General features: G+C 39.5%; 1 protein-coding gene across 4 annotated transcripts in view; it reads left to right on the top strand.

Moving 5' to 3' along the window:
- Positions 1 to 27,929, top strand: part of CDC16 (cell division cycle 16) — a 46,854-nt gene that overhangs the window by 17,189 nt on the left and 1,736 nt on the right. For 2 of the 4 annotated variants that reach the window (XM_019443802.2, XM_019443800.2), the window contains 6 exons: positions 5,276 to 5,428; positions 6,751 to 6,814; positions 9,356 to 9,417; positions 10,531 to 10,666; positions 12,397 to 12,487; positions 15,970 to 16,452. In XM_019443802.2, coding sequence (XP_019299347.1) covers positions 5,276 to 5,428; positions 6,751 to 6,814; positions 9,356 to 9,417; positions 10,531 to 10,666; positions 12,397 to 12,487; positions 15,970 to 16,229 — 766 coding nt within the window. In that variant the 3' untranslated portion in view covers positions 16,230 to 16,452. Of the gene's footprint in view, positions 1 to 5,275; positions 5,429 to 6,750; positions 6,815 to 9,355; positions 9,418 to 10,530; positions 10,667 to 12,396; positions 12,488 to 15,969; positions 16,453 to 26,440; positions 27,173 to 27,929 lie in introns of those variants that run through there. The other 2 variants (XR_008423865.1, XM_019443801.2) reach the window with 2 other exon arrangements.

Below are 27,929 nucleotides of genomic sequence, written 5' to 3'. Positions count from 1 at the left end.
ATTTTTCTGCATGTTGCTGTCCAGTTTTCCCAGCACCACTGGCTCAAGAGACTGTCTTTATTCCATTGGATACTTTTTCCTGCTTTGTCAAAGATTAGTTGGCCATACGTTTGTGGGTCCATTTCTGGGTTCTCTGTTCTGTTCCATTGATCTGAGTGTCTGTTTTTGTGTCAGTACTGTACTGTCTTCATAATGACAGCTTTGTAATACAGCTTGAGGTCTGGGATTGTGATGCCCCTTGCTTTGGTTTTCAAGATTGCTTTGGCTATTCAGAGTCTTTTTTGGTTTCATACAAATGTTAGGATTGTTTGTTCTAGCTCTGTGAAGAATGCTGGTGTTATTTTGATAGGGATTGCACTGAACATGTAGATTGCTTTGGGGATTATCGACATTTTAACAATATTTGTTCTTCCTATCCAGGAGGAGTCTTTTTCCATTTTTTTGTGTCTTCTTCAACTTCTTTCATAAGCTTCTATAGTTTTCAGTGTATAGATTTTTCACCTCTTTGGTTGGATTTATTCCTAGATATTTTATGGTTTTTGATACAATTGTAAATGGGATCGATTACTTGATTTCTCTTTCTGTTGCTTCATTGTGGGTGTGTAGGAATGCAACCGATTTCTGTGCATTGATTTTAGATCCTGCCACTTGCTGAATTCATGAATCAATTCTAGCAGTTTTTTGGTGGAATCATTGGGTTTTCCATGTAGAGTATCATGTCATCTGCGAAGAGTGAAAGTTTGACCTCCTCCTGGCCAATTTGGATGCCTTTTATTTCTTTGTGTTGTCTGATTGCAGTGGCTAAGACTTCCAATACTATGTTGAATAACAGTGGTGAGAGCAGACATCCCTGTCTTGTTTCTGACCTTAGGGGGAAAGCTCTCAGTTTTTCCCCATTGAGGATGATCTTAGCTTTGTGTCATTCATATATGGCTTTTATGATCTCGAGGTATGATCCTTCTACCCCTACTTTCTTGAGGGTTTTTATCAAGAAAGGATGCTGTATTTTGTCAAATGCTTTCTCTGCATCTATTGAGAGGATCATATGGTTCTTGTCCTTTCTTTTATTGATGGGATGAATCACATTAATTGTTCTGTGGATATTGAACCAGCCCTGCATCCCAGGTATAAATCCCACTTGGTCATGGTGAATATTTTTTTAATGTATTGCTGGAGCCAGTTGCCTAATATCTTGTTGAGGATTTTTGCATCCATGTTCGTCAGAGAAATTGGTCTATAGTTCTCCTTTTCAGTCAGGTCTCTGTCTGGTTTTGGAATCAAGGTAATGCTGGTTTCATAGAAAGAGTTTGGAAGTTTTCCTTCCATTTCTATTTTTTGGAACAGCTTCAAGAGAATAGGTGTTAACTCTTCCTTAAATGTTTGGTAGAATTCTCCTGGAAAGCCATCTGGCCCCGGACTCTTGGGTTTTTGGGAGGAGATTTTTGGTTACTAATTCGATTTCTTTACTGGTTGTGGGTCTGTTCAAATTTTCTATTTCTTCCTTTTTCAGTTTTGGTAGTGTATATGTTTCTAGGAATTTGTCCATTTCTTCCAGATTACCAATTTTATTGGCATATAGTTGCTCCTAATAGTCTCTTATTATTGTTTTTATTTCTGTTTGTTGGTTGTGATCTCTCCTCTTTCATTCTTGATTTTATTTATTTGGGTCCTTTCCTTTTTCTTCTGGATCAAAGTGGCTAGTGGTTTATCAATTTTGTTAATTCTTTCAAAGAACCAGCTTCTGGTTTCATTGATCTGTTCTACTGTTTTTTTGGTTTCAATAGCATTAATTTCTGCTCTAATCTATTATTTCCTGTCTTCTGCTGGTTTTGGGTTTTATTTGCTGTTCTTTTTCCAACTCCTTAAGGTGTAAGGTTAGGTTGTGTATCTGAGATCTTTCTTCCTTCTTTAGGAAGGCTTGGATTGCTGTATGCTTTCCTCTTATGACTGCCTTTGCTGCGTCCCAGAGGTTTTGGGTTGTGGTGTTATGATTTTCATTGACTTCCATATACTTTTTAATTTTCTCTTTAACTGCTTGGTTAGCCCATTCATTCTTTAGTAGGATGTTCTTCAGTCTTCAAGTATTTGTTACCTTTCCAAATTTTTTCTTGTGGTTGATTTCAACTTTCATAGCGTTATGGTCTGAAAATATGCACGGTATGATCTCAATCTTTTTGTACTTACTTAAGGCTGATTTGTGTCCCAGTATATGGTCTATCCTGGAGAACGTTCCATGTGCACTGGAGAAGAATATAAATTCTGCTGCTTTAGGATGAAGTGTTCTGAATATATCTGTTAAGTCCATCTGGTCCATGTGTCATTCAAAGCCATTGTTTCCTTGTTGATTTTCTGATTAGATGATCTGTCCATTGCTGTAAGTGGGTGTTGAAGTCCCCTCCTATTATGGTATTACTATTGATGAGTTTATGTTTGTGATTAGTTGATTTATATATTTGGGGGGTTTCACATTTAGAGCATAAATGTTTACAATTGTTAGGTCTTCTTGGTGGATAGACCCCTTGATTATGATAGAATGCCTTTCTGCATCTCTTGATACAGTCTTTATTTTAAAGTCTAGATTGTGTGATATAAGTGTGGCTACTCTGGCTTTCTTTTGTTGACAATTAGCATGATAGATGGTTCTCCACCCCCTTACTTTCAATCTGAAGGTGTCTTTGCGTCTAAAGTGGGTCTCTTGTAAGCAGCATATAGATGGATCTTGTTTTCTTACCCATTCTGTTATCCTATGTCTTTTGATTGGAGCATTGAGTCTATTGACGTTTAGAGTGAGTATTGAAAGATTAAAAAATTTTTTCTTTTAATGTTTATTTTTGAGAGAGAGAGAGCGCGAGTGAGTCACGGAAGGGCAGAGAGAGAGGGGGACACAGAATCCGAAGCAGCTCTAGGCTCTGAGCTGTCAGCACAGAGCCAGACATGGGGCTCAAACCCACAAACCGGTAGACCATGACCTGAGCCGAAGTCGGACTGAAGTCTTCTAAATTCCTTTTTTTAAAATGTGGGATTTGAGTTACTGTATAGTCTCCTTTCATTTCAGCGTGAGGGACACCCTTCAGTGTCTCTTGTCTGCAACAATATTTCTCAGTTTTTTGTTTTCAGAGAAATGTTTAATTTCACCCTCATTTTCAAGGGTAGTTTTATTGGGTATGAAATTCTTGGTTGGTGCTCTGTTTCTTTCAGCACCTTGAATGTCCTCCCTCCGCCTTTCCTGGTGTCCAGGTATTTGATTACAAGTCAGGTGTTAATCTTATTGGGAATCTCTTGTATGTCACTGGTTGTAGTTTCTTACTGCTTTAAAGTCAGTAGTCTGGGAGTGCCTGGGGCGCTCAGTCGGTTGAGTGTCCAACTTCGTCTCAGGTTATGGTCTTGCGGTTCGTGAGTTCAAGACCCACATCAGGCTCTGTTCTAACGGCTCGGAGCCTGGAGCTGCTTTGGATTTTCTATCTACCTCTCACTCTCTGCCCCTCCCCCACTCATGCTCTGTCTCTCTCAAAAAATAAATAAATGTTACAAATTAAAGTCAGTAGTCTGACTATGACTATAATATGTCTAAGTGTGGATCTCTGAGTATCCTGCTTGGAGTTTTTTGTTTGTTTTTTTAATTTGAGGTGTTTTGGGCCCAAATATTCTTTAGTATCTAATATTCTTTCTGCCACTTGCTGTTTCCCTTTGCCTTCTGGTGTTGTCATCGTGTATATTTCGGTTTGCCTGATAGCATCCCACAGGTCTCTGAAGCTTTGTTCATTTTTCCTTATTCTTTTATCTTTATGTTCCTTAGACTGGGTAATGTCAGTTGACCTAACTCCAGGTTCACTGATTCTTCTGCCTTTTCAAACTGCTGTTGAACCCTTCTACTGAACAACCCTTTTCGTTATTTTATGTTTCAACTTGAGATTTTATATTTTTGTTTTCATATAGTTTTTTAAATGTTTGTTTATTTTGAGAAAGAAGAAAGAGAGAGTGTGTGCACTCACACACGTGAGTGAGAGAGAGGCAGAGAGAGGGAGAGAGAACCGCAAGCAGGATCTGGCTGTCAGCACAGAGCCTGATGTGGGACCCAATCTCACAAACCGTGAGATATATGACCTGAGCCAAAATCAAGAGTCAGATGCGTAACTAACTAAGCCACTCAGGCACCCCTCTATTTTCATATTTAAAATAGCTTATTTAAAGTGTTTGTCTAAAAATAATAATAAAATGTTTGTCTAGTACATCCAACATCTGGTGTTTGTCAGGACAGTTTCTATTGCCTGCTTTCTACCCACTCCCCTGGATTGCCAATCGTTTCCTGGGTATTGGCATGTTTCACCTGTCTTTGTGTAGTAAACAACCCTCAGATTGTTGTTTAGATAGTTAGCTTCTGAAGTTCTGAAAAATTTATTTTGACAATTAGGCAGTGTTGATACTGCTTTTTCTGGTGTCGAGTTTTGGAGGTGTTTACTTGGCCATTTTGGAAGTACTTCCTCCAGGTAAATCCTTTTAAAGCGTCCTTCATGAACCTATCTGTAGGTGATAGACTCTTCACCTGAGCTGATTCTTGATTAAAACCAAAGCACCTACCAACCTGTTGGTTAGTATTTATAGACTTTCTTAGATTCATCTTCAAAAAAATATTATTTTATTCTGTTTGTTTTAATGTAATTACTGGTCTGGCAAGAGATTCAGTTAAGAAGTGGTTAGTACTTGCTCTGTACCTACAACTGTTTCAGAGGATGTGAAAATGGGGTATACATGACATACTTTTGAAACCCTTGGGGATAGAACTGATAGTAATTGAGATAATAGGAATGGACACAAGGGAGATCCATTTAGGTTAGAAAGTCCGAAGCATTTCCTAAAGGGAAGGGTCACTTGAACATGTCACAAAGGATAAATAGTAGAGGAGGGGGAAGACGGTCAAGGCCAAAGGTATGACATTAGCATCGTAGAAGAAAACAGGAAGCACAGACCTGCCCTTCTGCTTAGGAGAGTTTTGGTTTTTTTTGTTTTTACTATAGAATGATGAAAAATAAAGATAAGTAAGTAGCTTGCTGATAGATTCTAGAAGTGGTCTGAAAGTGATAGATTCTAACAGGTCTGAAAACCTATTAGACATTTATTACGTATTAGTAAATGAAGTGTTAGGAAAAAAAGTAAACACATTATTTTGGGCTATGTTTAAGTTATTTTGCATACAGGATTTGAAGTTGGTAAATTAATTTCTGCTGAATTATAAAGTTTTAGGTGTTGCATATGTGAAATTCTCCAATATTTTTAGGTGTCATTTGCCAATGCTCTACATCGGATTAGAATATGGATTGACCAATAACTCAAAGTTGGCTGAAAGATTCTTTGGCCAAGCGCTAAGCATTGCACCAGAAGACCCTTTTGTTATGCACGAGGTTGGCGTAGTTGCATTTCAGAATGGCGAGTAAGTCTTGAAAGGCCCAAAACCCTGTTTTCTTTCTGTAAATGAAATAAAACCAGTCACTAGAGTTTAAGTGATTAGGGACTCTTCAATAGATTTTTGTTTTTAAATGTGTATTATTTGAAGAGAAGGAGGCAGACATTAGAAAAAAAAATAGAAAGTGTTATTGTGGAATTCTTTAAAAATACTGTACTGGGGTTTTGGTCCCCTGGGAGGTGGGCTCCTGCAGACTCCATTCCAAGACTGGACAGTTATTGCTGACTGTCCAGTAACCACACCCTGTAGGGTGCCTGGAGGCCTTGCAGAACCCTCAGTCAGTCATCTCCTTGTTGGTTAGGAGTTGGAGTCATACACTGAAGGGAGATTGCCCACAGCTGTGAAACAGAAATGAAGTTAATCCAAAAATTAAACTAATTAGAATGGCCCAGATTCCTGGTCATTTGAGGCATTAGTGTAACCTTGGATATTTGTAGAATAATTCAGTATCATGCTCTAAAGAGAAAAATGTCTGTAGTGCTTTGCACTAAATTATACATAAATTTAAAAACAACAAATTAGTACTACTGTGTTTTTTATGGCATGTGTGTGTATTCTAAGAATTGGATTATCTAGTGTTTACAAAAGCAAGTTTGGAGCTGTTGTAAAATGATGTAATATACAGCCTGTTGGTTTGTAGCCCAGGGCCCGTTCCTGGAGTACTTTCATACTTACGTGCACGTTCCCAGCCAAGGTCATAAGTGACATTCTGCCTTCCTGTTTCTGCTCTCATACTGTAAATGAGTTTGTGGGTTTTTTTTCAGTGCCACATTTTTCGCATTTTTGTGTTTTTTGTTGATGATTTCACTGTTTGAAATGATCCCCAAGCCTGGTGCTGATGTGCTGTTAGTGACCCTAAACACAAGAAGGCTGTGATGAGCCTGTGTTAGATGAGCTGTGTTGCTGGCTGTGAGTTCAGTGTCAGTAAATCAGTTTGTATGTTAAATAAGGTATCGATCAACAGAAACACATATAAAACAGGTTATATGTTGAATGGTTGACCAGAGGTTTATAGGAACCTGAGCCTGTACTTTTGCCAGGAGCAGTAGTTCAGTATTTGCTAAGGCAGTGTTCACATTGACTTTATAGAATGTGATTACCAGGAATAGTGATAATTAACCATATCCTAAAATCTTGAACTCCTATAATGTTAATGCCATAAAATTCATTAATTTCACCTTTAAAGTTGAATTTTAATAAACTATTTACAGAAGCTTATCTCGTTTTTTCTTAAAATGTTTATATTTGCTAATTTTGAATAACCTGCAACCTTTTCCCCTCTATTTTAGATGGAAAACAGCTGAAAAGTGGTTTCTTGATGCATTGGAAAAAATTAAAGCAATTGGGAATGAGGTATCTTATGTAACATCTGTAACTCTTGTGTGTGTTTACTGTTGAATGAGAACAATAATATGGACAAAGTCTTGCCTGGGAGATAAAGGGCTAATATTTATCATGGCAAATGTCTTGTTAATGTTTGAATTTCAGGCATTTATTTTGCTGCATGGTGTAAAATGAGTTTGTTTCTAACTGAGAAGGTAGATGTCAACTGTTTGCTTCCTAGGAGGCTTTGATATGTGGGAGTAATCAGAATATATTTGATGATTTTTTGATATGGGGAATATGTGACAGTTAGTGGATACTAGTGGGCACTGTAGCATCTAACATAAGATGTCCTCTAGAACTGAAGAGGCTCCTCTTGAATTAATGGGTAAGTATACAGCACCCACCTCTGTAGGAATAAGGCCAGGTATCATTTTATTCAGACCTATCATGGCTCTTCCTGACCTTGTAGTTACTACATATTTAGATCTCTCAAGGTTTGAAACATTTTGCTAGGTTCTACCATATGAAAGACGTGTGCTCATGAATTAACCTTCTGCTAGCTTGGATGTGTATATGTGGGTATTTTTGTAAAATAATATTAATTTTAGATACTGTCAACTTCTGTAGGTAAGGGATTTGCATATTGCTACTTTTCTAGTTCTTGATTCTTTTTATTCACATCTATTTTGTTTTGTGCCATTCTGATTGTCACTTCCCATTTTTACTCTGTTCCTATTTGGGCCGCCTTGCTTATAACCCACATCTTCCTTGGTGCTCGTTCCCTTCACTGACACAGACACAGCTCCCTTGGGGTCCCTGCCAAGTCTCTTATTTGTCATACATATGAACTTAAAAACACTGTATTTCTGTGTGTTGGCACATCTTTTATATAAAACAGGTTCTTTTTTTTTTTTTTTTTTAATGTTTATTTATTTTTGAGAGACAGAGCGAGCTGGGGAGGGGCAAAGAGAGGGAGACAGGATCCAAAGCAGGCTCTGCGCTGACAGCAGAGAACCTGGTGTGTGGCTCGAACCTACGAACCATGACCAACCGAAGTTGGATGCCTAACCAACTGAGCCACCCAGGCACCCCTATAAAACAGGGTCTTGAACAGCTCAGTCTTGGGTGGTCTGGATAATAAATGTGTTTTTGTTATATGGGATGGCCACATACCACCTTGCTAGTTTTCATAGTAGGATACCTTAGGGCCTTGCTGCTCTAATGGGACCAGCTGCATCAGCATCACCTGGAAGATCACTAGAAGTGTAGGGTCCCAGGTCTACTGTGTCACGTCTGCAGTTCTAGCAAGATCCAAGATTCTCATGCTCAGAGAAGTTTAGGATGCACTGTCACAAACTACACTTAGAGTTAAAACTATATTCGTTGATGATCGGAGGGCACTGTGGAGCCTTGCAGAAATTTACAGTAATGGCTTTAAGTACAAATGCCCAATGCTACTGAAAGTTATGTGAAAAGGGGGAAATAATGTTTGCCTTCAGTTGTAAACTACAGCAAATGTCCAAACAGCCAAAGGGAAGCAATGTGCCTAAGAACCATGAAGGGTTTGTTTTCATTCTCATAGGCCACACCTCCTGGAGCCAGGCTCATGGGAGCTGGAGACTATGGCTCAGATCTGTTGCCTGGTTAGCTCAGACTGACTGATGTGTGTTGACTGTGTCCTAAGCTCTGAGCTAGGTGTTGGGAGGAAGTAGGAAACTGACGTGATAGCTCCTGGCCTTAGACCTGTTGGGGATTGCAGATAAGTAAATTGGCGGTAATGATACAGTGCACAAAAAAGGCCATGATTGAGGAAATAAAGAAACTCACGCAAGGGAGCAGTTAACCGGAATTTGAGGATGGGCCAAGAAAACCTCGTGGATACAGTTGTGACATTTCAGTCCTAAAACATGAGCAGATATGTTTTGCCAAGCAGAAGTGAGGAAAAGAGTGTATTAGGTATAGAGAATGGTATGTGCAAAGTTGGAGCTAATCGAGAATGTCAAGAAATGGGTCAGGAGGGCTGAGTGTGGATCGTCAAGGGCCTTGTACCTTATCTTGAGGTGGTTGGGCCCAGACAAGACTTGTTACATGGAGGTTGGCGTTATGCTGGGGCAGCTGATGAATAAGCCTTCGGTAGTTGCTAGGGGTTAGGGTTGACATGGGTGCCGGGCATGAGAGGCAGGCACTTAGAAGGGTGTGAGGTTGGGGAGCTGGGAGGGCAGGAGAGAGGGTAAGAGATGGACGGGTGGCATGCTGGATTTGCAGTGCTTATGAGGTTTCCAAGTGGGAATGTTTAGTAGGCAGATGGAAAGCTCTGGGCTCAAGATACAGAATTTGAATGCCAGCACAGATGGGCTCATTAACAGTGTTGTGGTAATAAAATAACAGCATCCTCAGGAAGTCTCTTCTAATAGGAAAGAAAGATGGAGAATCCACAAATACTCTGCTTTGTGCTGTGCAGGCACCGCCAGAGAGGGCGGCCTGCTTCGCTGTGTGCAGTGGTGTGGTTGAATGGGCGTGACTGGAAAGTGGCACATGAGTCATGGGTTTGGTGTTGCTGTGTTTCAGGTGACGGTTGACAAATGGGAGCCTTTGTTGAACAACTTGGGGCATGTCTGCAGGAAGCTTAAGTAAGTGAACTAGGACCATTGAAGAAACATTCTTTGCGATTAAACGTTTACTTAATTTTGTGTAGCCTTTCTCCATGTTTTGTTTTGTTTTTTAAGATTTTTATTTTTAAGTAATCTACACCTAACATGGGGCTTGAACTCATAACCTCTAGATTAGGAGTCGTATGCTCTACCAACTGAGCCAGCCAGGCACCCTTCTTTTCCCATATTTTTATTTTGAGGTCCTCCAGCTTTGTACTTTGCTTCTCAGACACAGCAAGCATCAAAATAATTATCTCTAGTGAGTTTTATTATCTCTTTTTTTATTATCCCTGGTAGTATAATTTTATTTTAGAAATATAGAGAATTACAATTCTCTAATAAATTTCATTTTCTTAGATAAAAAAATTGGTATTCAAAATTAATTTGGAAGAATTAGGACAGTAGGGTTTATTTAAAACCATATCCATATTCTAACTTACTGTTTTTCTCTAGGTACCAGTTTTATGATGTGATAAACAGCATTGCAAAAATAGATTCTTTGGTTCAGTATGTTTGGGAAACTCTAGGTTACTCAAAATTTAAGAGGTTTTTCTATTTCAGGATATGTTGGTGTCTTGAGTATTCATTATGAGCTGCAGCATTTCCCAAACCTTATTGAACCTTCTTCTCACGAAAGATTTTACAGGGCAGGAATTCCAGAGAACTTAGGAAAATGCTGTTCAAGTGACTTCTTTGGACCTTAAAGCAAAAACCTTTGGTTGCTTTTAACCACCCCCAGTGTGGGAGGTTTGTCTGGCCCCAAAAGAGACCTTGCAGTGTGGTGGGGCACAGGACCCAGGGCCAGAGGTTATGTTCTGGCTCATGTCTCCCACCTGTGTCCCTGTGAGAGCACCTTCAGCTGGCTGGGTGAGAAGGGCAGGAAGATCCATTTAGGAAGGCGTCAAGGTACACGAAGGTGGTATAACCATTCTGGATGGTTACGGTGATGTACCAGATTGTTTTTGATGTTGGCACATAGATGAATACTCATCTTAGATCTAGAAATTCAGTACTTTCACTGTACCCACTAATTGTTTTCTCTTTCTTCCCGTTCTTTCTGCTCTCAACTCCCTGTCTTTTCTTCTCTCACAGAAAGTATGCCGAGGCCTTGGATTATCACCGTCAGGCACTGGTGTTAATTCCTCAGAACGCGTCTACCTATTCTGCCATAGGGTATATCCATAGTCTGATGGGCAACTTTGAAAATGCTGTTGACTATTTCCACACAGTATGTCTAGTTAACATTTACCACTTTTTTTTTTTTTTTGAGAAGATCTTTTCTAGCCAACATTGTATTTACCATTTTAAAATTCTTCAGACGACTTTGTGGTTTCTTCTTTCCTTTCCAGAGAAAAGCATGTGTGTGTGTGATACTCATCAAATTAGAGACAAATGTGAGACTTAGGTCCTAAGTGTGCAGTCAGACATACATGTGTGCATGAGGTTTGTGGGCCTCATCTGAGCTGGGCATCACATCTGGGCAGGAGAAAAGAAATTCTGGTCTCTCTGTTTAGGACTTATAGTTAAAGTCCTAAAGTCCTTGGATCACTTTTTTTTTTTTTTTAATTTTTTTTTTTTAACGTTTTATTTATTTTTGAGACAGGGAGAGACAGAGCATGAACAGGGCAGGGTCAGAGAGAGGGAGACACAGAATCTGAAACAGGCTCCAGGTTCTGAGCTGTCAGCACAGAGCCTGACACGGGGCTCGAACTCACAGACCGAGAGATCATGACCTGAGCCGAAGTCGGCTGCTTAACCGACTGAGCCACCCAGGCGCCCCACCTTGGATCACTTTAGTTGGTGAACAAAACATCTGTGTCATCACAAGGAAAGAATCTCACGTCATACTTCACTAGACCTAAGACACCATCAGTAATCAGGTTGGGTGCCCCGCCCCCCAACACACAGACAAACCTTTAAACTTTACACAATTCTTTCCAATCTCTCAGTTTTTTGGTACTTAGAAAAAGCACTCTTTTGGGGCACTCTTTTTGGGCATATTAGGACATAGGTTTTTTTTCAGAGATGACTCTAGTATCTACATAAAAAAGAAAATATAAGTGAAATAAATACTTAAGATGCTCTATTCTTTACATTCAGAGTTTGGTTCTTTTAAATCACTTTCGTACCAGGCGGTCAGTGTCCCTGTTTTCCTGGGGCTGGCACGTATACCCTGCTCTTGAAGGTTTTTCCCAAAGGCGTTGACTATGCAAATCTTACGCTGCCAGAAGGTGTCAATGCAAGGATTTTAGGCAACAGTCTCAGTTCCTGTATTTTTGAGTGTTCACGTGGTTTCAAATCTAGTCTGTACATCACCATGGCTACCCACGCAAAACACCCTCATCAGAGCTGTGGCCAGCTGACAGCAGTAGTAAGAAACCACCAGTAGTTTAAAGCGTCCCAAGTTCAGAAATGTTAGAATAAAAAAAAAAAAAAATGGGTCTTAGAATTGATGAAATAATGGTATTTGGAGAGAAAGATAAAATCTGAGAAAATGCATAGGGTTGGTTAGAGATTTTCAGATGAGATCAAGTCCTGAAGATGCCATTATGATAACTAGGATACTGAGCTAGGCAGAAGTGTGGACTGGGCAGCTTTTCTGGTTTGTGTGATATTTCGAATGTGTGTATTTGAAGATTCTATAATTTACCTCTCTTCTGTGATGTAATTAATGCAGAAGACTTAGAAGGCTCTATGTGGAGACAAAGTTTTGAAAATCTTTTTGGAGGACTGGGATTTCAAACATAAACAGTGGTGTGATAACCCTACATGTGCCCATCGCCCAACTGCAACAGACATCAACTCATGGCCACTCTTGTAGGCCCCCCCCCCCCCCCCCCCCCCCGCCCAACCTCTGATTCCCTGTAGTGTTTTGAATGGAGTCCTGCAGGAATATTTTTAAATGAAAGAGAAGGAAATACATTTTCTTGTAATAACCATGGTGAATCTTTTCTGCAGGCCCTTGGTCTTAGGCGGGATGATACATTTTCTGTTACAATGCTTGGTCATTGCATTGAGATGTACATTGGTGATTCTGAAGCTTACATTGGTAAGATTATAATTAATTACTCTGATTGACATTGCATCCCATTCTTTAGATTGTTGTATATCTCTGTTTAGGTTTCTCAAATCTCATGTAAGGTTTTAAGTTTAACTTTCTAACCATTTAACTATATTATTAAGAAACTCCATTTATTTGTTGGAACAATTCTGTGGGAGTTAATGGCTCATTAAGTGTTCAGTTTATAATTGAGTACTTGGTATATGCAAAATACTATTATGGAGTATGTGTAAAGTGCTGTGATATACAAGAATCAATCTAATTAATTGCAAGGCACCTGGCTGGCTCAATTAGTAGAGTGTGTGACTCTTGATTGCGGGGTTGTGAGTTCAAGCCCCACGTTGGGTGTAGAAATTACTTAAAAATAAAATCTTAAAAAGAAAAAGTGTTAAAACAATCTAAATTGCGTAATGGGAAAAAACCTTAGAGACTTTTAATTTCCAATAGTTTCTAATTTCTAATAAGTAATGAAAACACTCTGGCCTTAATACTTTATAATGAGGTTTGTTGCATATTAATAACATTAATTTTTGCATTTCAGTGGACTGTTAAGTTGGCTTACATTCACACATTACAGTGCTGTGTAATTTTTTAAGTATTTTTTTTGGTAATGATAAGCAAGTGTTAAGATAAATTTGGGTAGAATTGCTCTCCTTGGGCCTTCATTTAGTGACAAACATTGTAAGGTAAAGAGGGTGTAATGAAGTTAAACTCGAGGTCTGGACTTTGGGGTAGGCAAAGATTTCTTTCACAGGACACAAAACCATGAGAGGAAAGCAGTGTTCAAGTAGGTTTCAGTAAAATTAAGAACTTTGTTCATCAAAACACTGTTATCAGAGTGAAAAGGCATGTCATAGACTGAGAGAACTTACAATTTATAGACTGGTCAGAGCTTGTGTCTAGAATACAAAAAATCCTATAAATTGGTGAGAAAAAGTTCAGTCAAAAATGGGTCCAGAAGGGGCAAAATACCTGAACAGGAGCCTCACCAAAGAGGCTGTCCGCCAAAGCAAATGAATGTGCGTACTGTCGTTGCATATTATGGAAATGAAATTAAAACCATAACAAGATGTCATTGCACACCTGCAAAATGGCTACAAGTGAAAACACCGCTAGTGCCTAGTGTTGGTAATGACGTATACACCTGGTATGCTTGTATATTATTGGTGGTTGGTGCTCATAGCAGGTAGAACCACTTTGGAAAACTGTTCAACGTATCTGCTAAAGTTAAACAGACCTGTTAAAGCAGTTATCTGTTGCTGCCTAATAAGCTACACCAACCGACAAGGATGTATTACCTGTCTCAGCTCTGTAGGTTGATTGGTGGCTCATTTACTGGTCTCATCACTAATGCAGCTGTGGTCAGCAGTCACTTGATGGGCTGACGGGCTAAGATGGCCTTATGCACAGATGGAGACCTCAGCCAACCCAGCTGGGCCTCTCATGGGTCTTTCAGACTTCTCCATAGCATGGAGGTCTCAGGGTTCTAACAACAAGAACTAACGCCTCAAGACCTCTTGAAAGCTGGAAGTTTCCTAGAATCACTTCCGTCACATTCTGTTCAGCACAAGTCATGTGATCGAGTGCATTGTCATCAGGGGTGGGGTGTGATTCATTGGGGTGTTAGGGTGCTGACCTACCATGCTGCTCTTAAGCCATAGCAGTTCTCCTCCCAGGTGTGTGCCCAGTGGATCAAAGTCTCCGTAAGCCAATGCTCACATGCAGAGTTGTTCACAGCAGCTGTTTGTAACCACACCTAACTAGAAATAACTGGATGTCCATGAGTAGGAGAATGGGGAAGTGAATTGTGGCAAGCATAAGCGGTAGAGTACTACACAGTTAAAAGGACCAACGATGAAGTCACACTGTAACCTAGGTGAATCTCCCAGATTTTGACAAAAAGAATATATACTGATAAATTCCATTTATGTGAAGATTAGTTAATCATAAGCAAAACTGATCAGTGGTGATAGAAAAATTAGAGTGGTGATTCCTTCTGGTTTGGGAAGGGGAGGTGTTCACTGGAAAGGGCGTGAGGTGGTTTTCTGGGAACTGAAGGTGTTTTCTTTGTGGTCTGGTGGTGGTCATGTGGGTATATGTGTATGTGAGAACTTGCCCAGCTCTGCACACTTTTTACGGTGTGTATGTTGTGGCTCATTTTTGTAAAGCTAAAACAGAAAACTTGAGCTCTGGCACCCTAAAGACCCTGAGTTGGTATCTCAACTCTGCCACCAAGCCCTGTGGCTTTGGGCAAGTCTGAGCCTCAGTTTCCTCTTTTGTTTGAGGAGGGTCTTACAACAGGCTTAAATGCAAAATTCTTACAAAGCTAAGGAAGGTCTGGAGGTAGGGTACTGAGTGAGACAGACATTTTGCCTGTCTTCACGAAGATAATGGTCTTACAGAGATTTCCAAGTGTATTAGTCATTACTTACTATTTATATATATTTTTTATTCAGGTATAATTGTCATGTAACATTAGTTTCAGGTGTATACCATAATTCAGGATTTGTACATATTGTGAAATGATCACCACGGTAAGTCTAGTTAACATTCATCACCATACATAGTTAGAAATTATTTTTCTTTTGATGAGAACTTTTAAAATCTTCTGTCTTAGCACCTTTCAAATGTGCAATACAGTATTTAATCACTGTGCTGTACTGTTTTTCTTTTTAGAAGGCTTGTTATTATCTGTCAAAACACCTGTTGCTGAAAGCTATTAGTTTGAACTGTGTAAAATTATTTTGTGTCAGAAATGATTGAACCTAATACATCTGTTGGAAATCTCTTCTCCATCATTCATAAGATTTTGATGTGTGGAAAGTGTATTTCCCCTCACTGTGTTTCTGTGTGCATAAGGGTGCAACTGCACCGATGCCAGAATGCCAGTGGGCTGTTCTTGTTTGTAACATGCAAGGGCAAGTGCCTGCTGTGGCTCCCTTGTGTGTGGGGGCTTTAGGGATGGTGCCGCTGCCACATGGGGCTTGAAGTACATGTGCTTGTCAGTCTCCCAGCAGCCGCCCTTGATAATCGAGAAAAAGAATAGGAGGAGAGTGATTGGAATTTCTCCTTCTGAGCTGTACTTGTGCTCGTAAAAGTACCATTGGACTTAGGGGTGCCTGGGTGGCTCAGTCCGTTGAGCATCCGATGGCTTCCGCTCAGGTCATGGTCTTGCAGTTTGTGGGTTCCAGCCCCTCATTGGGCTCTGTGCTGACAGCTCAGAGCCTGGAACCTGCTTTGGGTTCTGTCTCCTTGTGTGTACCCCTCCCCTGCTTGTGTTCTCTCTCTCTCTCTCTCTCTCTCTCTCTCTCTCTCTCTCTCTCTCTCTCTCAAAAATAAAAATAAACATTAAGAAATAAAAAAGTACCATTGGCCCTAAACGTTGGAGGTGGTGCTACATACATGATGATGGAAATGATAGATAATGACAGGGTTTCTTATTTTATTCTCCTTGTGGTATTCCCTTTTAGGAGCAGACATTAAAGACAAATTAAAATGTTATGACTTTGATGTGCATACAATGAAGACACTAAAAAACATTATTTCACCTCCGTGGGATTTCAGGGAATTTGAAGTAGAAAAACAAACTGCAGAAGAAACGGGGCTTGCACCACTGGAAACCTCAAGGAAAACTCCAGATCCCAGACCTTCCTTGGAAGAAACCTTTGAAATTGAAATGAACGAAAGTGACATGATGTTAGAGACATCTATGTCAGACCACAGTAGTTGATTGCAGACAGATCTCCATTCCATTTTGCCTTGGGGGAGGTTGGGGTTTCCTCACACCCTTGTCTTGTCTTCAGAATTTCCCATTTCTTAACACGAATCCAGACTGCACCTCTACATTTAGGAATGGGGGCCTGCCAAAAGAGACTGGACTGCACACCTTTGCAACAGGTGTTTTCTGACCCTACAAAACAATTATAGGTAGAGGAATAAAGAGGTAAATTGTGTATTATGTCTGTTTTTCCTTTTTCAATAAACTTTCATTTTCAGAATAATTTTAGTCTTATGAAAAAGCTTCAGAGACTGCACAGAGAGCTCCCATAGGACCCCCAGACGGTTTCTCCCTGTTCTCATCTTATGTGACTGTGAAACCTTTGTCATGACAAAGAAGCGCACATTGGTACGCTACAAGTAATGGAACTCTGAGCTTTATTTGGATTTCACCATTTTCCCATTAATGTCCTCTTCCTGCCCTGCATCTTATCCAGGGGCCACACTGCACTTAGCTGTCACATCTCCTTGGGCTCCCCTTGGCTGTGACCATGTGTCAGACTTCTGTGACCTACAGGGATTTGAGGAAGACTGGTCAGATGTCTTGTAGAATGTCCCTCAGTTGGAGTTTGATGTATTTCTCATACTGGACTAGGGTTATTTGTTTTGGGGAAAAAGTACACAGATGGGAATGAAGTATCTTTCTCATCACATGTCAGAGGGTATATAATATAACATGACTTATCACGGATGGTGTTAATCTTGACCACGTGGTTACAATGATGTCTACCAAGTTTTTCCACTGTAAAGTTACTGTTTTTCCCTGCCTGTAATGTGTGATTTAGAAGCAAATCATGAAGTTCAGCCTATCCTCAATAGGACCAAGGTTGTTTTTGTTTTTGTTTGTTTGTTTGTTTTTAGGACCAAGGGCTCCACCATCTGGAGGGGGGTCTATCTGCACATATTTGGAAGTCTTCTGTAACAAAAATTCGTGTCTTCTCCCATTTATTCAGCCATTAGTTAAGTATTATCAAAAATGAATATGTATACATATGTATATGTATACATACTTTGTATTTTAAGTTATAATCCTACACAATATTATATTAGGGCTTCATTTCTTTTTTTTTTTTTTTAATTAATTTATTTTTTTTTAACGTTTATTTATTTTTGAGACAGAGAGAGACAGAGCATGAACAGGGGAGGGGCAGAGATAGAGGGAGACACAGAATCCGAAACAGGCTCCAGGCTCTGAGCGGTCAGCACAGAGCCCGACGCGGGGCCCGAACTCACGGACTGCGAGATCATGACCTGAGCCGAAGTCAGACGCTCAACCGACCAAGCCACCCAGGCGCCCCAGGGCTTCATTATTTCAACTTTGGCCATTGGGACCTCCTTGAGCCTGGCTCCTGTGTCCCTGTGATATAACCCCATCCATTTTTGTTGTGATTCTTTGTTCTGGTAAAATACACATAACATGAACTATGGGCTTTAGTTAATAATGCATCACTATTGATACAAATGTCGCAGTGCAAGGTGCGGATACAGGTGTGGTGGGGAGCATGTGGGAACTTGTGCTTTCTTTTCCATTTTTCTGTAACCTAGTGCTCTAAGAAATTATGTGCATGTGTGGGTATAGATATGGGTAGGTAGCCATTTTAACCAATTTCAAGTGTACATTTCAGTGGTACTTATTTCCAGGTTTTTTTCATTCTTGCAAATAAGTTTTGTACCCATTTGGGCAGGAACTCTACACATGTCCTCCCCCCAGCCTTTGGTAACCTCTAATCTACTTTATGTCTGAATTTGCTTATTCTAGACCATGTAAGTGGAATCACACAATATTTGTCCTTTCGTGTATGACTTTACCTAGCATATTTTTTTTAATGTTTATTTATTTTTGAGACAGAGACAGAGCATGAACGGGGGAGGGGCAGAGAGAGAGGGAGACACAGAATTGGAAGCAGGCTCCAGGCTCTGAGCCATCAGCCCAGAGCCTGACGCGGGGCTCAAACTCACGGACCACGAGATCGTGACCTGAGCTGAAGTCGGACGCTTAACCGATTGAGCCACCCAGGCACCCCCCTAGCATATTTTTTTAATAAAAGTATTTATTTTTGAGAGAGAGCATACAAGCTGGGGAGGGGCAGAGAGCAAAGGGGACAGAGGATCTGAAAACAGGCTGTGTGCTGACAGCAGAGAACCTGATGTGGGGCTTGAACTCACAAAACCTGAGATCATGACTTGAGCCAAAGTCGGATACTTACTAGATGCCCCTATCAAGCATATTTTTAAGGTTCATTCCTGTTGCAGCTTTTACCAGAACTTTATTCCTTTTATGGCTCAATAATATTCCATAATGTACATCACATTTATTTATGGATGGATATGAGTTATTTCCATCTCTTGGCTATTGTGAATAATGCTGTGAGCATGCGTGTGTAAACATCTGAGTCCCTGTTTTCTGTTCCTTTGGGTATTTGCCTAGGAGGGGAATTGGCTCATGTGATAATCCAGTGCTTTTTATTTTTACATTTTTTTAAATATTTATTTTTGAGAGAGAGAGAGAAACAGAGTGCAAGCAGGGGAGGGGCAGAGAGAGGAGACACAGAATCCAAAGCAGCTCCAGGCTCTGAGCTGTCAGCACAGAGCCTGATGTGGGGCTCAAACTCACAAACTGTGAGATCATGACCTGAGCCGAAGTCGGATGCTTAACTGACTGAGCCACCCAGGGGCCCCATTCAGTGCTTAACTTTTTGAGGAACTGGGCAACTTTCTACAGCAACTGCCCATTTTACATTCCCGCCCCCAGAGCATGAGGTTCCAATTCCTCTGCACCCTCACCGGGACTTTTATTTTTTGTTTTTACAGTCCACTCCAGTGGGAAGTAGCTGTTTCATTTGTGTTTCCCTAATAACTAGTGATATTGAGCATCTTATCCTGAATTTCCTGGCCATTTGTATGTCTGTTTTGCAAAACTGTCTATTCAGATCTTATGGCCACTTGTGTGTGTGTGTGTGTGTGTGTGTGTGTGTGTGTGTGTGTGTGTGTAAGTTTATTTTTGAGAAAGAGAGAACACAAGCAGGGGAGGGGCAGAGAGAGAGACACAGAATCCAAAGCAGAATCCACACTCAGCACAGAGCCCAATGTGGGGCTTGAAGTCAAACTGTGGAATCATGATCTGAGCCGAAATCAAGAGTCAGATGGTTAACTGACTGAGCCACCCAGGTGCCCCCTTATGCCCACTTTTAAATTGAGCTGTTTCTTTTGTTGTTGAGCTATAGGAGTCCTGTATTGGTTTTGAATATTAAATCCTTGTCAGATATGTGATTTGCACATATCTTCTCCCATTCTGTGAGTTGTCTTTTCACTCTCTTGATAGTGTCCTTTGATATACAAATTTTTAATTGAATGAAGTCCAATTTATGGTTTCTTTTGTTTATGGTGTTTTTGGTGTCATATTTACAAAACCATTGCCAAATCCAAGGTTATGCAGATTTTCACTAAAGTTTTCTTCTAAGATTTCCATACATTTAGGTCTTTGATCCATTTTGAATTAATTTGTCTAAATGTTGTAAGCTGTGTTCAACTTCATTCTTTGGTGTGTGGATATTCAGTTTTCCCAGCACCATTTCTTAAAGAGACTGTCTTTTCCCCATTGAATAGTGTTGGCATTCATGTCAAAAATCAGATGATGGTAGGCATATCTGGGTGGCTCAGTTGGTTAAATAAATGTCCAACTCTTGGTTTTGACTCAGGTCTTGATCTCACGGTTTGTGAGTTCGAGCCCCATGTCAGGCTCTGTGCTGACAGCATTGAGCCTGCATGCGATTCTCTCTCCTTTCGGCTTGCTCTCTCTCTCTCTCAAAATAAATAAACTTAAAAAAAAAAAACTTAATTGATGACAAAGATGAGAGTTTATTTCTGGGCTCTGGATTCTATTCCATTGGTCCATATGTGTATCCTTAGTCTAGTTCCACACTGTTTTGATTACTATAGCTTTATAAGTAGGCTTTGAAATTAGGGTGTGTGAATCCTCCAACTTTTTCTTTTTCAAGATTGTTTTGGCTGTTGTGGCTTCCTCGAATTACCATATGAATTTAAATGTTTGTGTTTTTTTCCCCATTTCTGAAAAAAGATGGCATTGGGATTTTCAGAGAGATTTCATTGAATTTGTGTGTCTTCTTAATATTATATCATCTAATCCATAAACAAAAACTGTCTTTCCATTTAATTGTGTCATCTTGATTTCTTCCAGCAGTGCTTGTAGTTTTCATTGTGCAAGTCTTTTACCTCTTTGGTTAAATTTATTCCCAAGTATTTTATTATTTTTTTGGATGCTATTATAAATGGAATTGTTCTCTTAGTTTCCTTTTTTTGATTGTTCATTCCTAGTGTATAGAGAAACAACTGTTTTTTGTGTGTTGACTTAGTATCCTGAATGTATTTATTAGCTTTAACAGTTTGTGCATGCATGTATGTATGTGTACATGTAGAGCTTTCTACATAACAGGATCATGTCATCTGCAAATAGAGATAGTTTTACTTCTTTTTTTGAATTTGGATTGTATTTATTTCTTCCCACTTGCATAACTTCTCTGGCTCGAACTCCAGTATTACATTGAATAGACGTGAGAAGCAGGCATCCTTGTCCTGTCCTTGATCGTAGGACAGGCTTGATCCAAGGCTTCAGTCTTTCACCATCAAGGGTAATGCTATTGTAGGTTCTCATCGATGCCCTTCACAGTTTTGGAGGAGTTCCCTTCTATTCCTACTCTATTGAGTGCTTAGTTGTTTCATCAAGAAAGGTTGCAAATTTTGTCAAATGCTTTTTTTTTTTTTTTTTTTTTTTTTTTTTAGGTGGATGAATGTGATGATGAGGGGTAATGAGTTCTAGGATTTCAGGGCTGTTGAGGGAAAAACATGACCATAAGGTGGCAGTAGCATATTTTATTTGGGCAAGTGTATTTGAGCGGCTCTTTGGGGGTGATGTGGTAGCAGTGTGGCAGGAAGAGGAGGTTAGAGAAGACTGAAGCGCAGTGGCTGTGTGGTCCTTCATAGTCCCAGGGTGTGTCTTATGTACAGGTTGCAGATGCTGCGTGTAGATTTGCCCAGTATGCAAAACAGGCAGGCTCTAGATGGCTAAAGAAACGCTTGTTTAAGCTATATTTAAAACAATGATATGTGTAAAAATTGGACTTGGCATTGTTGGGCTTGAGCTAACCAACCCCGTCTGCTGTGAAGAAGTAAACAACATAGGCTTCAATATACAAGGGCCACATCTCTGGTTCACTTATATAACGTCTTGAAGGTTTTTTCCTTCATTATATTAATGTGATAGTTTACATTGATTTTTTAAAATTTGTAAAAAAAAAAAAAGTGTTTATTTTAGAGAGAGAGAGAGCGAGCAAGCGAGCAGGGGAGAGGCAGTGAGTGAGACAGAATCCCAAGCAGGCTCCACACCATCAGCATTGAGCCCGATACAGGACTCGAACCCATGAACCATGAGATCATGATCTGAGCCCAAATCAAGAGTCATGCTTGACTGACTGAGCCATACAGGTGCCTCTTACGTTGATTGATTTTTGTGTGTTGGACTACCCTTGCAATCCTGAGATAAATCCAGCTTGGTCACATTGTATGATCCTTTTAATAGAATGTTGAATTTGATTTAATTTTTTGTTGAGTTTACATATATGCTTATAAGAGATCTTTATTGGTCTGTAGTCCTCTTGTAGTGCCTTTGTCTGGCTTTGGTGTTGGGGTACTGCTGGCCTCATAAAATGAGTGAAGTAGTATTCTCTCCTCTTCAGGTTTTTGAGAAGAACTAATGTTAATTCTTTAACAGTGAAGGCTTTTGGTCCTGGGCCTTTCCATGTTGGGAGGTTTTTGATTACTGATTCAATGTCTTTACTTGCTAATAGCTGTTTCCTCTTGAGTCAGTTTTGGTAGTTTGTATGTTTCCAAGAATTGTCCACCCAGGTTGTTCACTTTGTTGGTTAACCATGGTGCATGGTATCCTGTTACAATCTTTTTTATTTCTGTAAAGTCTGTAATAATTTCTCCTCTTCCATTTTATGATTTTAGTAATGTGAGTCTTTTTTCCCCCCCTCAATCTGGTTAAAGGTTTGACAACTTTGTAGCTCTTTTCAAAAAGCCAACTTTTGATCTTGTTGACTTCCTCTGTTGTTTTTCTAGTTTATATTTCATTTCCACTCAAATATTTATTATTCCTTCCTTCTGCTAGCTTTGGGTTTAGTTTGCTATTCTTTTTCTATTTCCTTAAGGTGTAGAGTTTTATTATTGAAATAAGATTTTTTTAACACAGTCATTTACAGCTATAAATTTCCCTCTGAGCACTGTTTTTGCTGCAGCCCCTAAGTGTTACACTGTGTTGTTTTCATTTGTGCTAAGGTATTAGCTAATTTTCCTTGTGATTTCTTCTTTGACTCATTGGTTGTTTAAGAGTGTGTTGTTTAATTTACCACATATTTGTGAGTTTTCCAGTTTTTCCTGTCTTAGGATTTCTAGTTTTATTCCATTGTAGTTGGAAAGAATATTTTGTGTGATTTCAGTCTAAGTGTTTAAGACTTTTCTTGTGGTATAATTTATGGTCCTTCCTAGAGAATATACCCTGTTCACTGGAGAAGATTGTATTCTCTGCTTTTGTTGGGTGGAGTGGTCTGTGTAAGTCTGTTAGGTCTAATTGGTTTATGGTGTTTTTCAAGTCTTCTATTTCCTCATTGATCTTCTGCCTACTTATTCCATTATTGAAAATAAGGTGTTGACGTCTGAAACTATTATTATAGAAGTCTATTTCTCCCTTAGTTCTGCCAATGCTTGCTTCATGTATTTTGGGGCTCTCTTATTGGATGCATATATATTTATACTTGTTATAACTTTTGACCCTTTTATCAATATATAATGTCCTTTTTGTCTCATAACAGTTTGCCAGCCCAGCTCTCTCCATTACTATTTACATGGAGTAATTTTTTCCATCCTTTTACTTTCACCCTTTTGTGTCTAAAGCAGGTTTCCTATAGACAGCATACTAATGGATCATATTTTTTTATCCATTCTGGTTTTTAATTGGAGGGTTTGATCATTTACATTCGAAGTAGTTACTGATAAGGAATTTGTCTTGAGCTGCCATACAGCTATTTGTTTCTGTAAGTGTTACATATTTTTTGTTCCCTCCTTATCTTATAGTTGATTTTGTGTGTGTGATGTGCCATTTTGATACTCTACTATTCTGGGACTTTTTGGTTTTTTTCCTCATGGCTACTCTGGGGATTACAATATCTGACTTAAATTTATAACAACCTAATTTGAATGATTCCAATTTAGTTTTAGTAGCATACATACACTGTTGTTATACACCTCCCTCCCTTTCTTCTTATTATCACAGATTACATCTTTTTTCATTGTTCCCATTAACATTGATTTATAAATACTATTTTATTCATTTGCTTTTTAAATCATATAAGAAAAAAGGAGTTAGAAACCAAAAACCAAAAGTACACTAATACTGGCTTTTATATTTACCTATGTAGTTATCATTACTATTGTTATTTCTTGATATGATTCCAAATTATTGTGTAGCTTTCTTTCATTTCAGCTTGAAGGGCTCCCTTTGGGATTTCTTAAAAGGGCACTTGTACTAGTCTACCAGTGATAAACTCCCTTAACCTCTGTTTGTTGGGGATGTCTTAATTTCTCCTTCCTTCTTGAGGAATGGTTTAGCCAGAAAAATTTTTGGTTGACAGTGTTTCTCTTTTAAAGCTTTAAATATGTCATATAATAAAGGGATAGGGTTATATGTTTCATTTGTTGTAACCCTTGCAAGCCTGCATCCTGACTTCACCAGGTATATTATCCTATGTTTTTGTGGTTTCTGAGACATTCGTTCAGAGCATTAACAAAGTATTGTACAGAAATGAATTTTCCTGGCACCTGAAATGGTTCCTTAAACATCAACTTTTTATCTTAATCTAACATGTATTCCATATTCCTTAAGAAGCTAAGGCAAAAAAAAAATAAAATAAAATAATGGCTCTCATTTCCTGAGGTCTTTAAAGTAAGTTGCCTGGGGGGCTCAGTCGGGTAAGCGTCCAACTTCCACTCAGGTCATGGTCTCACAGTTTGTGGGTTTGAGCCCTGCATCAGGCTGTGCTGACAGCTCAGAGCCTGGAGCCTGCTTGGGATTCTGTTCTCTCTCTCCCCCTCTCTCTGCCCCTCCCCCACTCGTGCTCTGTCTCAAAAATTAACATTGAAAAAAATAAGACTTTGTACATTTGAGGAATTTGAGTGCAGCTATAGATGCTTCCAAGGCCCAGCATCCTAGCTATTGTGTGTTTCAGCTTATGACAGCGAATGTCAGTTTAGTGCAGTAATGCACTTAGGTCGTGAGTTACCTGCTGCTCTTCAGACTCAAATAGTGTGGTTCTGAGTTTTCATCTTTCTATTTAATGGCTTTTTTATCTCTTCTCTATCAGGATCACATGTGCCTATTGTTATGCCTCCCCTCTTTAGCTGGGGCTGGAAAATCAAATGACTGAACTTAAAATAGTAATTTTTAAAATAGATAAAAATATAGGTATTAATACTTTTTTCAAGTTTATTTTGCCTTGCAGATAAAGTATTTCTTCCTGTAATTTCTTCATTGATCACATGGTATGTTTTTTTAAGTTTCCGAAAAAGCAAACTCCTGATAAATGAGCCTCATTACCATATTGACAGTGCTTTAAGAAATGAAAGGCAAAATCCAAGCTGTTTTTCAGGTCAGCAGTCTAGTACCAATGTTTAGGCTTCAGAGAGTATCAAAGAAAGGTAATGTGTAATTGTACTGTCAAGTAGTTTTCTATACCACCCAATATTTTACTCTCATAATGATGCATGGTTTACTAAAAAGGCATCCTTCTTGCCAACTTTAAAGTGATCATGGTGTCATTTTCAAAGGGATATGGGAGTGTTATGGTCACCTGCTGCTTTAAACCAGTGCCATTTACCAATTAGATGTGCTCCCAAGTAAAATGTAGCCTTTCCTGTGACAAGCATTCACCCCAGGATCACATTCATGTGTGGCAAAGCAAAGTTACCTACTTTATTCACTCTGACATTTGGAGATTATTTTCTTTTATTGTCTGTAGTTGTGTATGTAAAACAATGTAAAAGAAAACATATATAACAGGCTTGGCAGTATGTAGGAATCTAGACTTTGTGATGTACTTATTTTTTCATATAAAATCTTAAGCTATTTTGCAAGTGTATTTCATTCACTGTATCTTGAAATTTGTACTATAAGATTTTTTAATTTACAGAATAATTTCATAGTCATACCTGAATTCTAAAATTCTGTCATTTTTGGGAAACCATTTCTGAGAACCTTATTTGTTAATAACAGGAAGTAAAGAATCTGAGGAGTCTTTAAAAATTGACCATGGTGGCCGTTGGCTAGGGGAAAAAAAAAACATTTGGGCATTTTGCTGTCCAGATTGCAGTACACATACAGCAAACATGTGAGTGCCTGTAGGTGCCAGCTACAGGCCTGGACTGGGCACAGAGTTGGATAAAGACATAGTTCCTGCCTAAGTGAAGGCACAGTTCTAGGTTGTTAGGGAATATTCAGCATTGAAACAATGTAGTAACTAGTAAATGGAGGTATGCTTGAATTTCTGGGGATCTTGAATCACTTTGGCTGGGAAGATGTTGGGTTGGGATGAGAAAGACTTCAGGAACGTCCTTCAGGATAGGGCATTCCAGGCCGAAGCCATAGCATAAACCGTGGCTTCACTACGGGGGCACAGTATGGACACAGGAATACCACAAAGCGTTGCACATGACTTGGGCCTAATGAGAACTCCCTTTCTGAAGACAGTTCTTTTCTCCATTTGACAATTTTGCTTTTTGGCCTAGTATAGATGTGAGTAGGTTTGTGGTATGAGGTTTAGAATCCTTATCTCAATTTAAAAACCTCACCAAAGAGCAAAAGATACTTAGATGACTGTGTCAACCTGAAAATAAAGAGCCACAATGAGAGGCAAATGAGTATTTATTTGGGACCAAAGAGTTGCAGTGTCGGGAGCACAGATTCAGGAAAGCAAGGTGGTTTTCATGAGGAAAACAAATGACATGATTTAAGGGAGAAATTTTTTTTCTATGGGTGTTTTAACAGGCTAGGCTACTCTGGGTTATATACTGACTGAGTGCTGATTCTGTCTTCAGAAAGTCCACAACCACCAGACTTGTGATCCGGATGTCTGTTCTGCTGACTTTTCAAACAGTTGCTTAAAACAACTGCCGTTTTACCCAGTGCAAAGGTCTTGGCCCAGTTCAAAGGTGAGTATGGCGGTTTCTCTCCACTGGCCACTCAGACTTGATTTTAAAATGGCTCCAGTAATGCCAGTTTTTCAGTTGGTTAGTCTGAATAATATCAAGAAATTAGAAAAGTAAAGACCTGCAAATAGATTGAGAGCAGTTTTTTAAAAGTCCAAATATGTGCTCTGTAAAGACTGCTGAAACATTCCAATTTTTCAAATGAATGGGTTTCACGTTTTTCAACATCAGCCCCTTCTGCATCTACCTCCTTTCCGTCTTTTGTATTAAAAGATTTTATTTTTTAATTTTTTTGACATTTATTTACTTTTGATAGAGACAGAGCACAAGTTGGGGAGGGGAAGAGAGAGGAGGAGGCACAGAATCCAAAGCAGGCTCCAGGCTCCAAGCTGTCGGCACAGAGCCCAACACAGGGCTCGAACTCACAAACCGGCAGATCAAGACCTGAGCCAAAGTCGGACTCCTAACCGACTGAGCCACCCAGGCGCCCCTGTATTAAACGATTTTAGGTGGCAACCATATTTTCCTTCTTTTTATCACAGGTTATACCATCAGAGCTTTTGATCAGCATACCTAAACTGCCTGTACGGAGTTGATTTGAGACCAAAAAAAAAAAAGAAACCGTGGAGCCAGGGTGGGCAACCTTATCATAGGTGTGTTTCTAATAGGATTCCTTTAGATTTATGAAATATTGACAACTGCTCCTTGCCCCCTTCATGGGGTTTTAGAAAACTGCTTTGGAACTGCTTTTTGAGTCTTGGCTCATTTAAAAGTCACATTCCCAGTGTGTTCATTGGTAGCGAGTAGTTTAAGGATAAAGCACTAGAAGTAGGCCTGGACTTACCTCCAGTATCTGACAGTGACTCCCTTCATCTCTGTTTGTACTCGGAAGTTCTCGGGAGAAAGATGCTATGAATGACAAATACAGCCAAGGTAATTAAAAAATAGGAGAAAATATGAAAAAACGTGGCATTTAAAATTGAAGACCTGATGGGGCACCTTAGTTGGCTCAGTCAACTAAGCATCCACTTCAGCTCAGGTCACGATCTCGAGGTTTGTGGGTTCAAGCCCCGCGTTGGGCTCTGTGCTGACAGCTCAGAACCTGGAGCCTGCTTTGGATTCTGTGTCTGCCTCTCTCTCTGCCCCTCCTCCACTCGTGCTCTGTCTCCCTCTCTCAAAAATAAACATCAAAACAAAACTGAAGACCTTCTATACATTCTAATCTGAAGTGCTACTGCCTCTTAAGTTCATAAAAGAAAAATATATGAACGAGAACCTGGCTTGGTTGCTGTCCCATTAATAGCTTCGAACAGTTGTGTAAACACTGCTGCAAATCCTTCAGGCTCCGTTTTGTGGGTGCCCTGGGTCTGAGCAAGGC

Source organism: Panthera pardus, unplaced genomic scaffold (assembly GCF_024362965.1).
Source record: "Panthera pardus isolate Hobbes unplaced genomic scaffold, ASM2436296v1 HiC_scaffold_1, whole genome shotgun sequence".
Taxonomy (NCBI): domain Eukaryota; kingdom Metazoa; phylum Chordata; class Mammalia; order Carnivora; family Felidae; genus Panthera; species Panthera pardus.
This window is presented reverse-complemented; position numbering and strand designations above follow the sequence as displayed.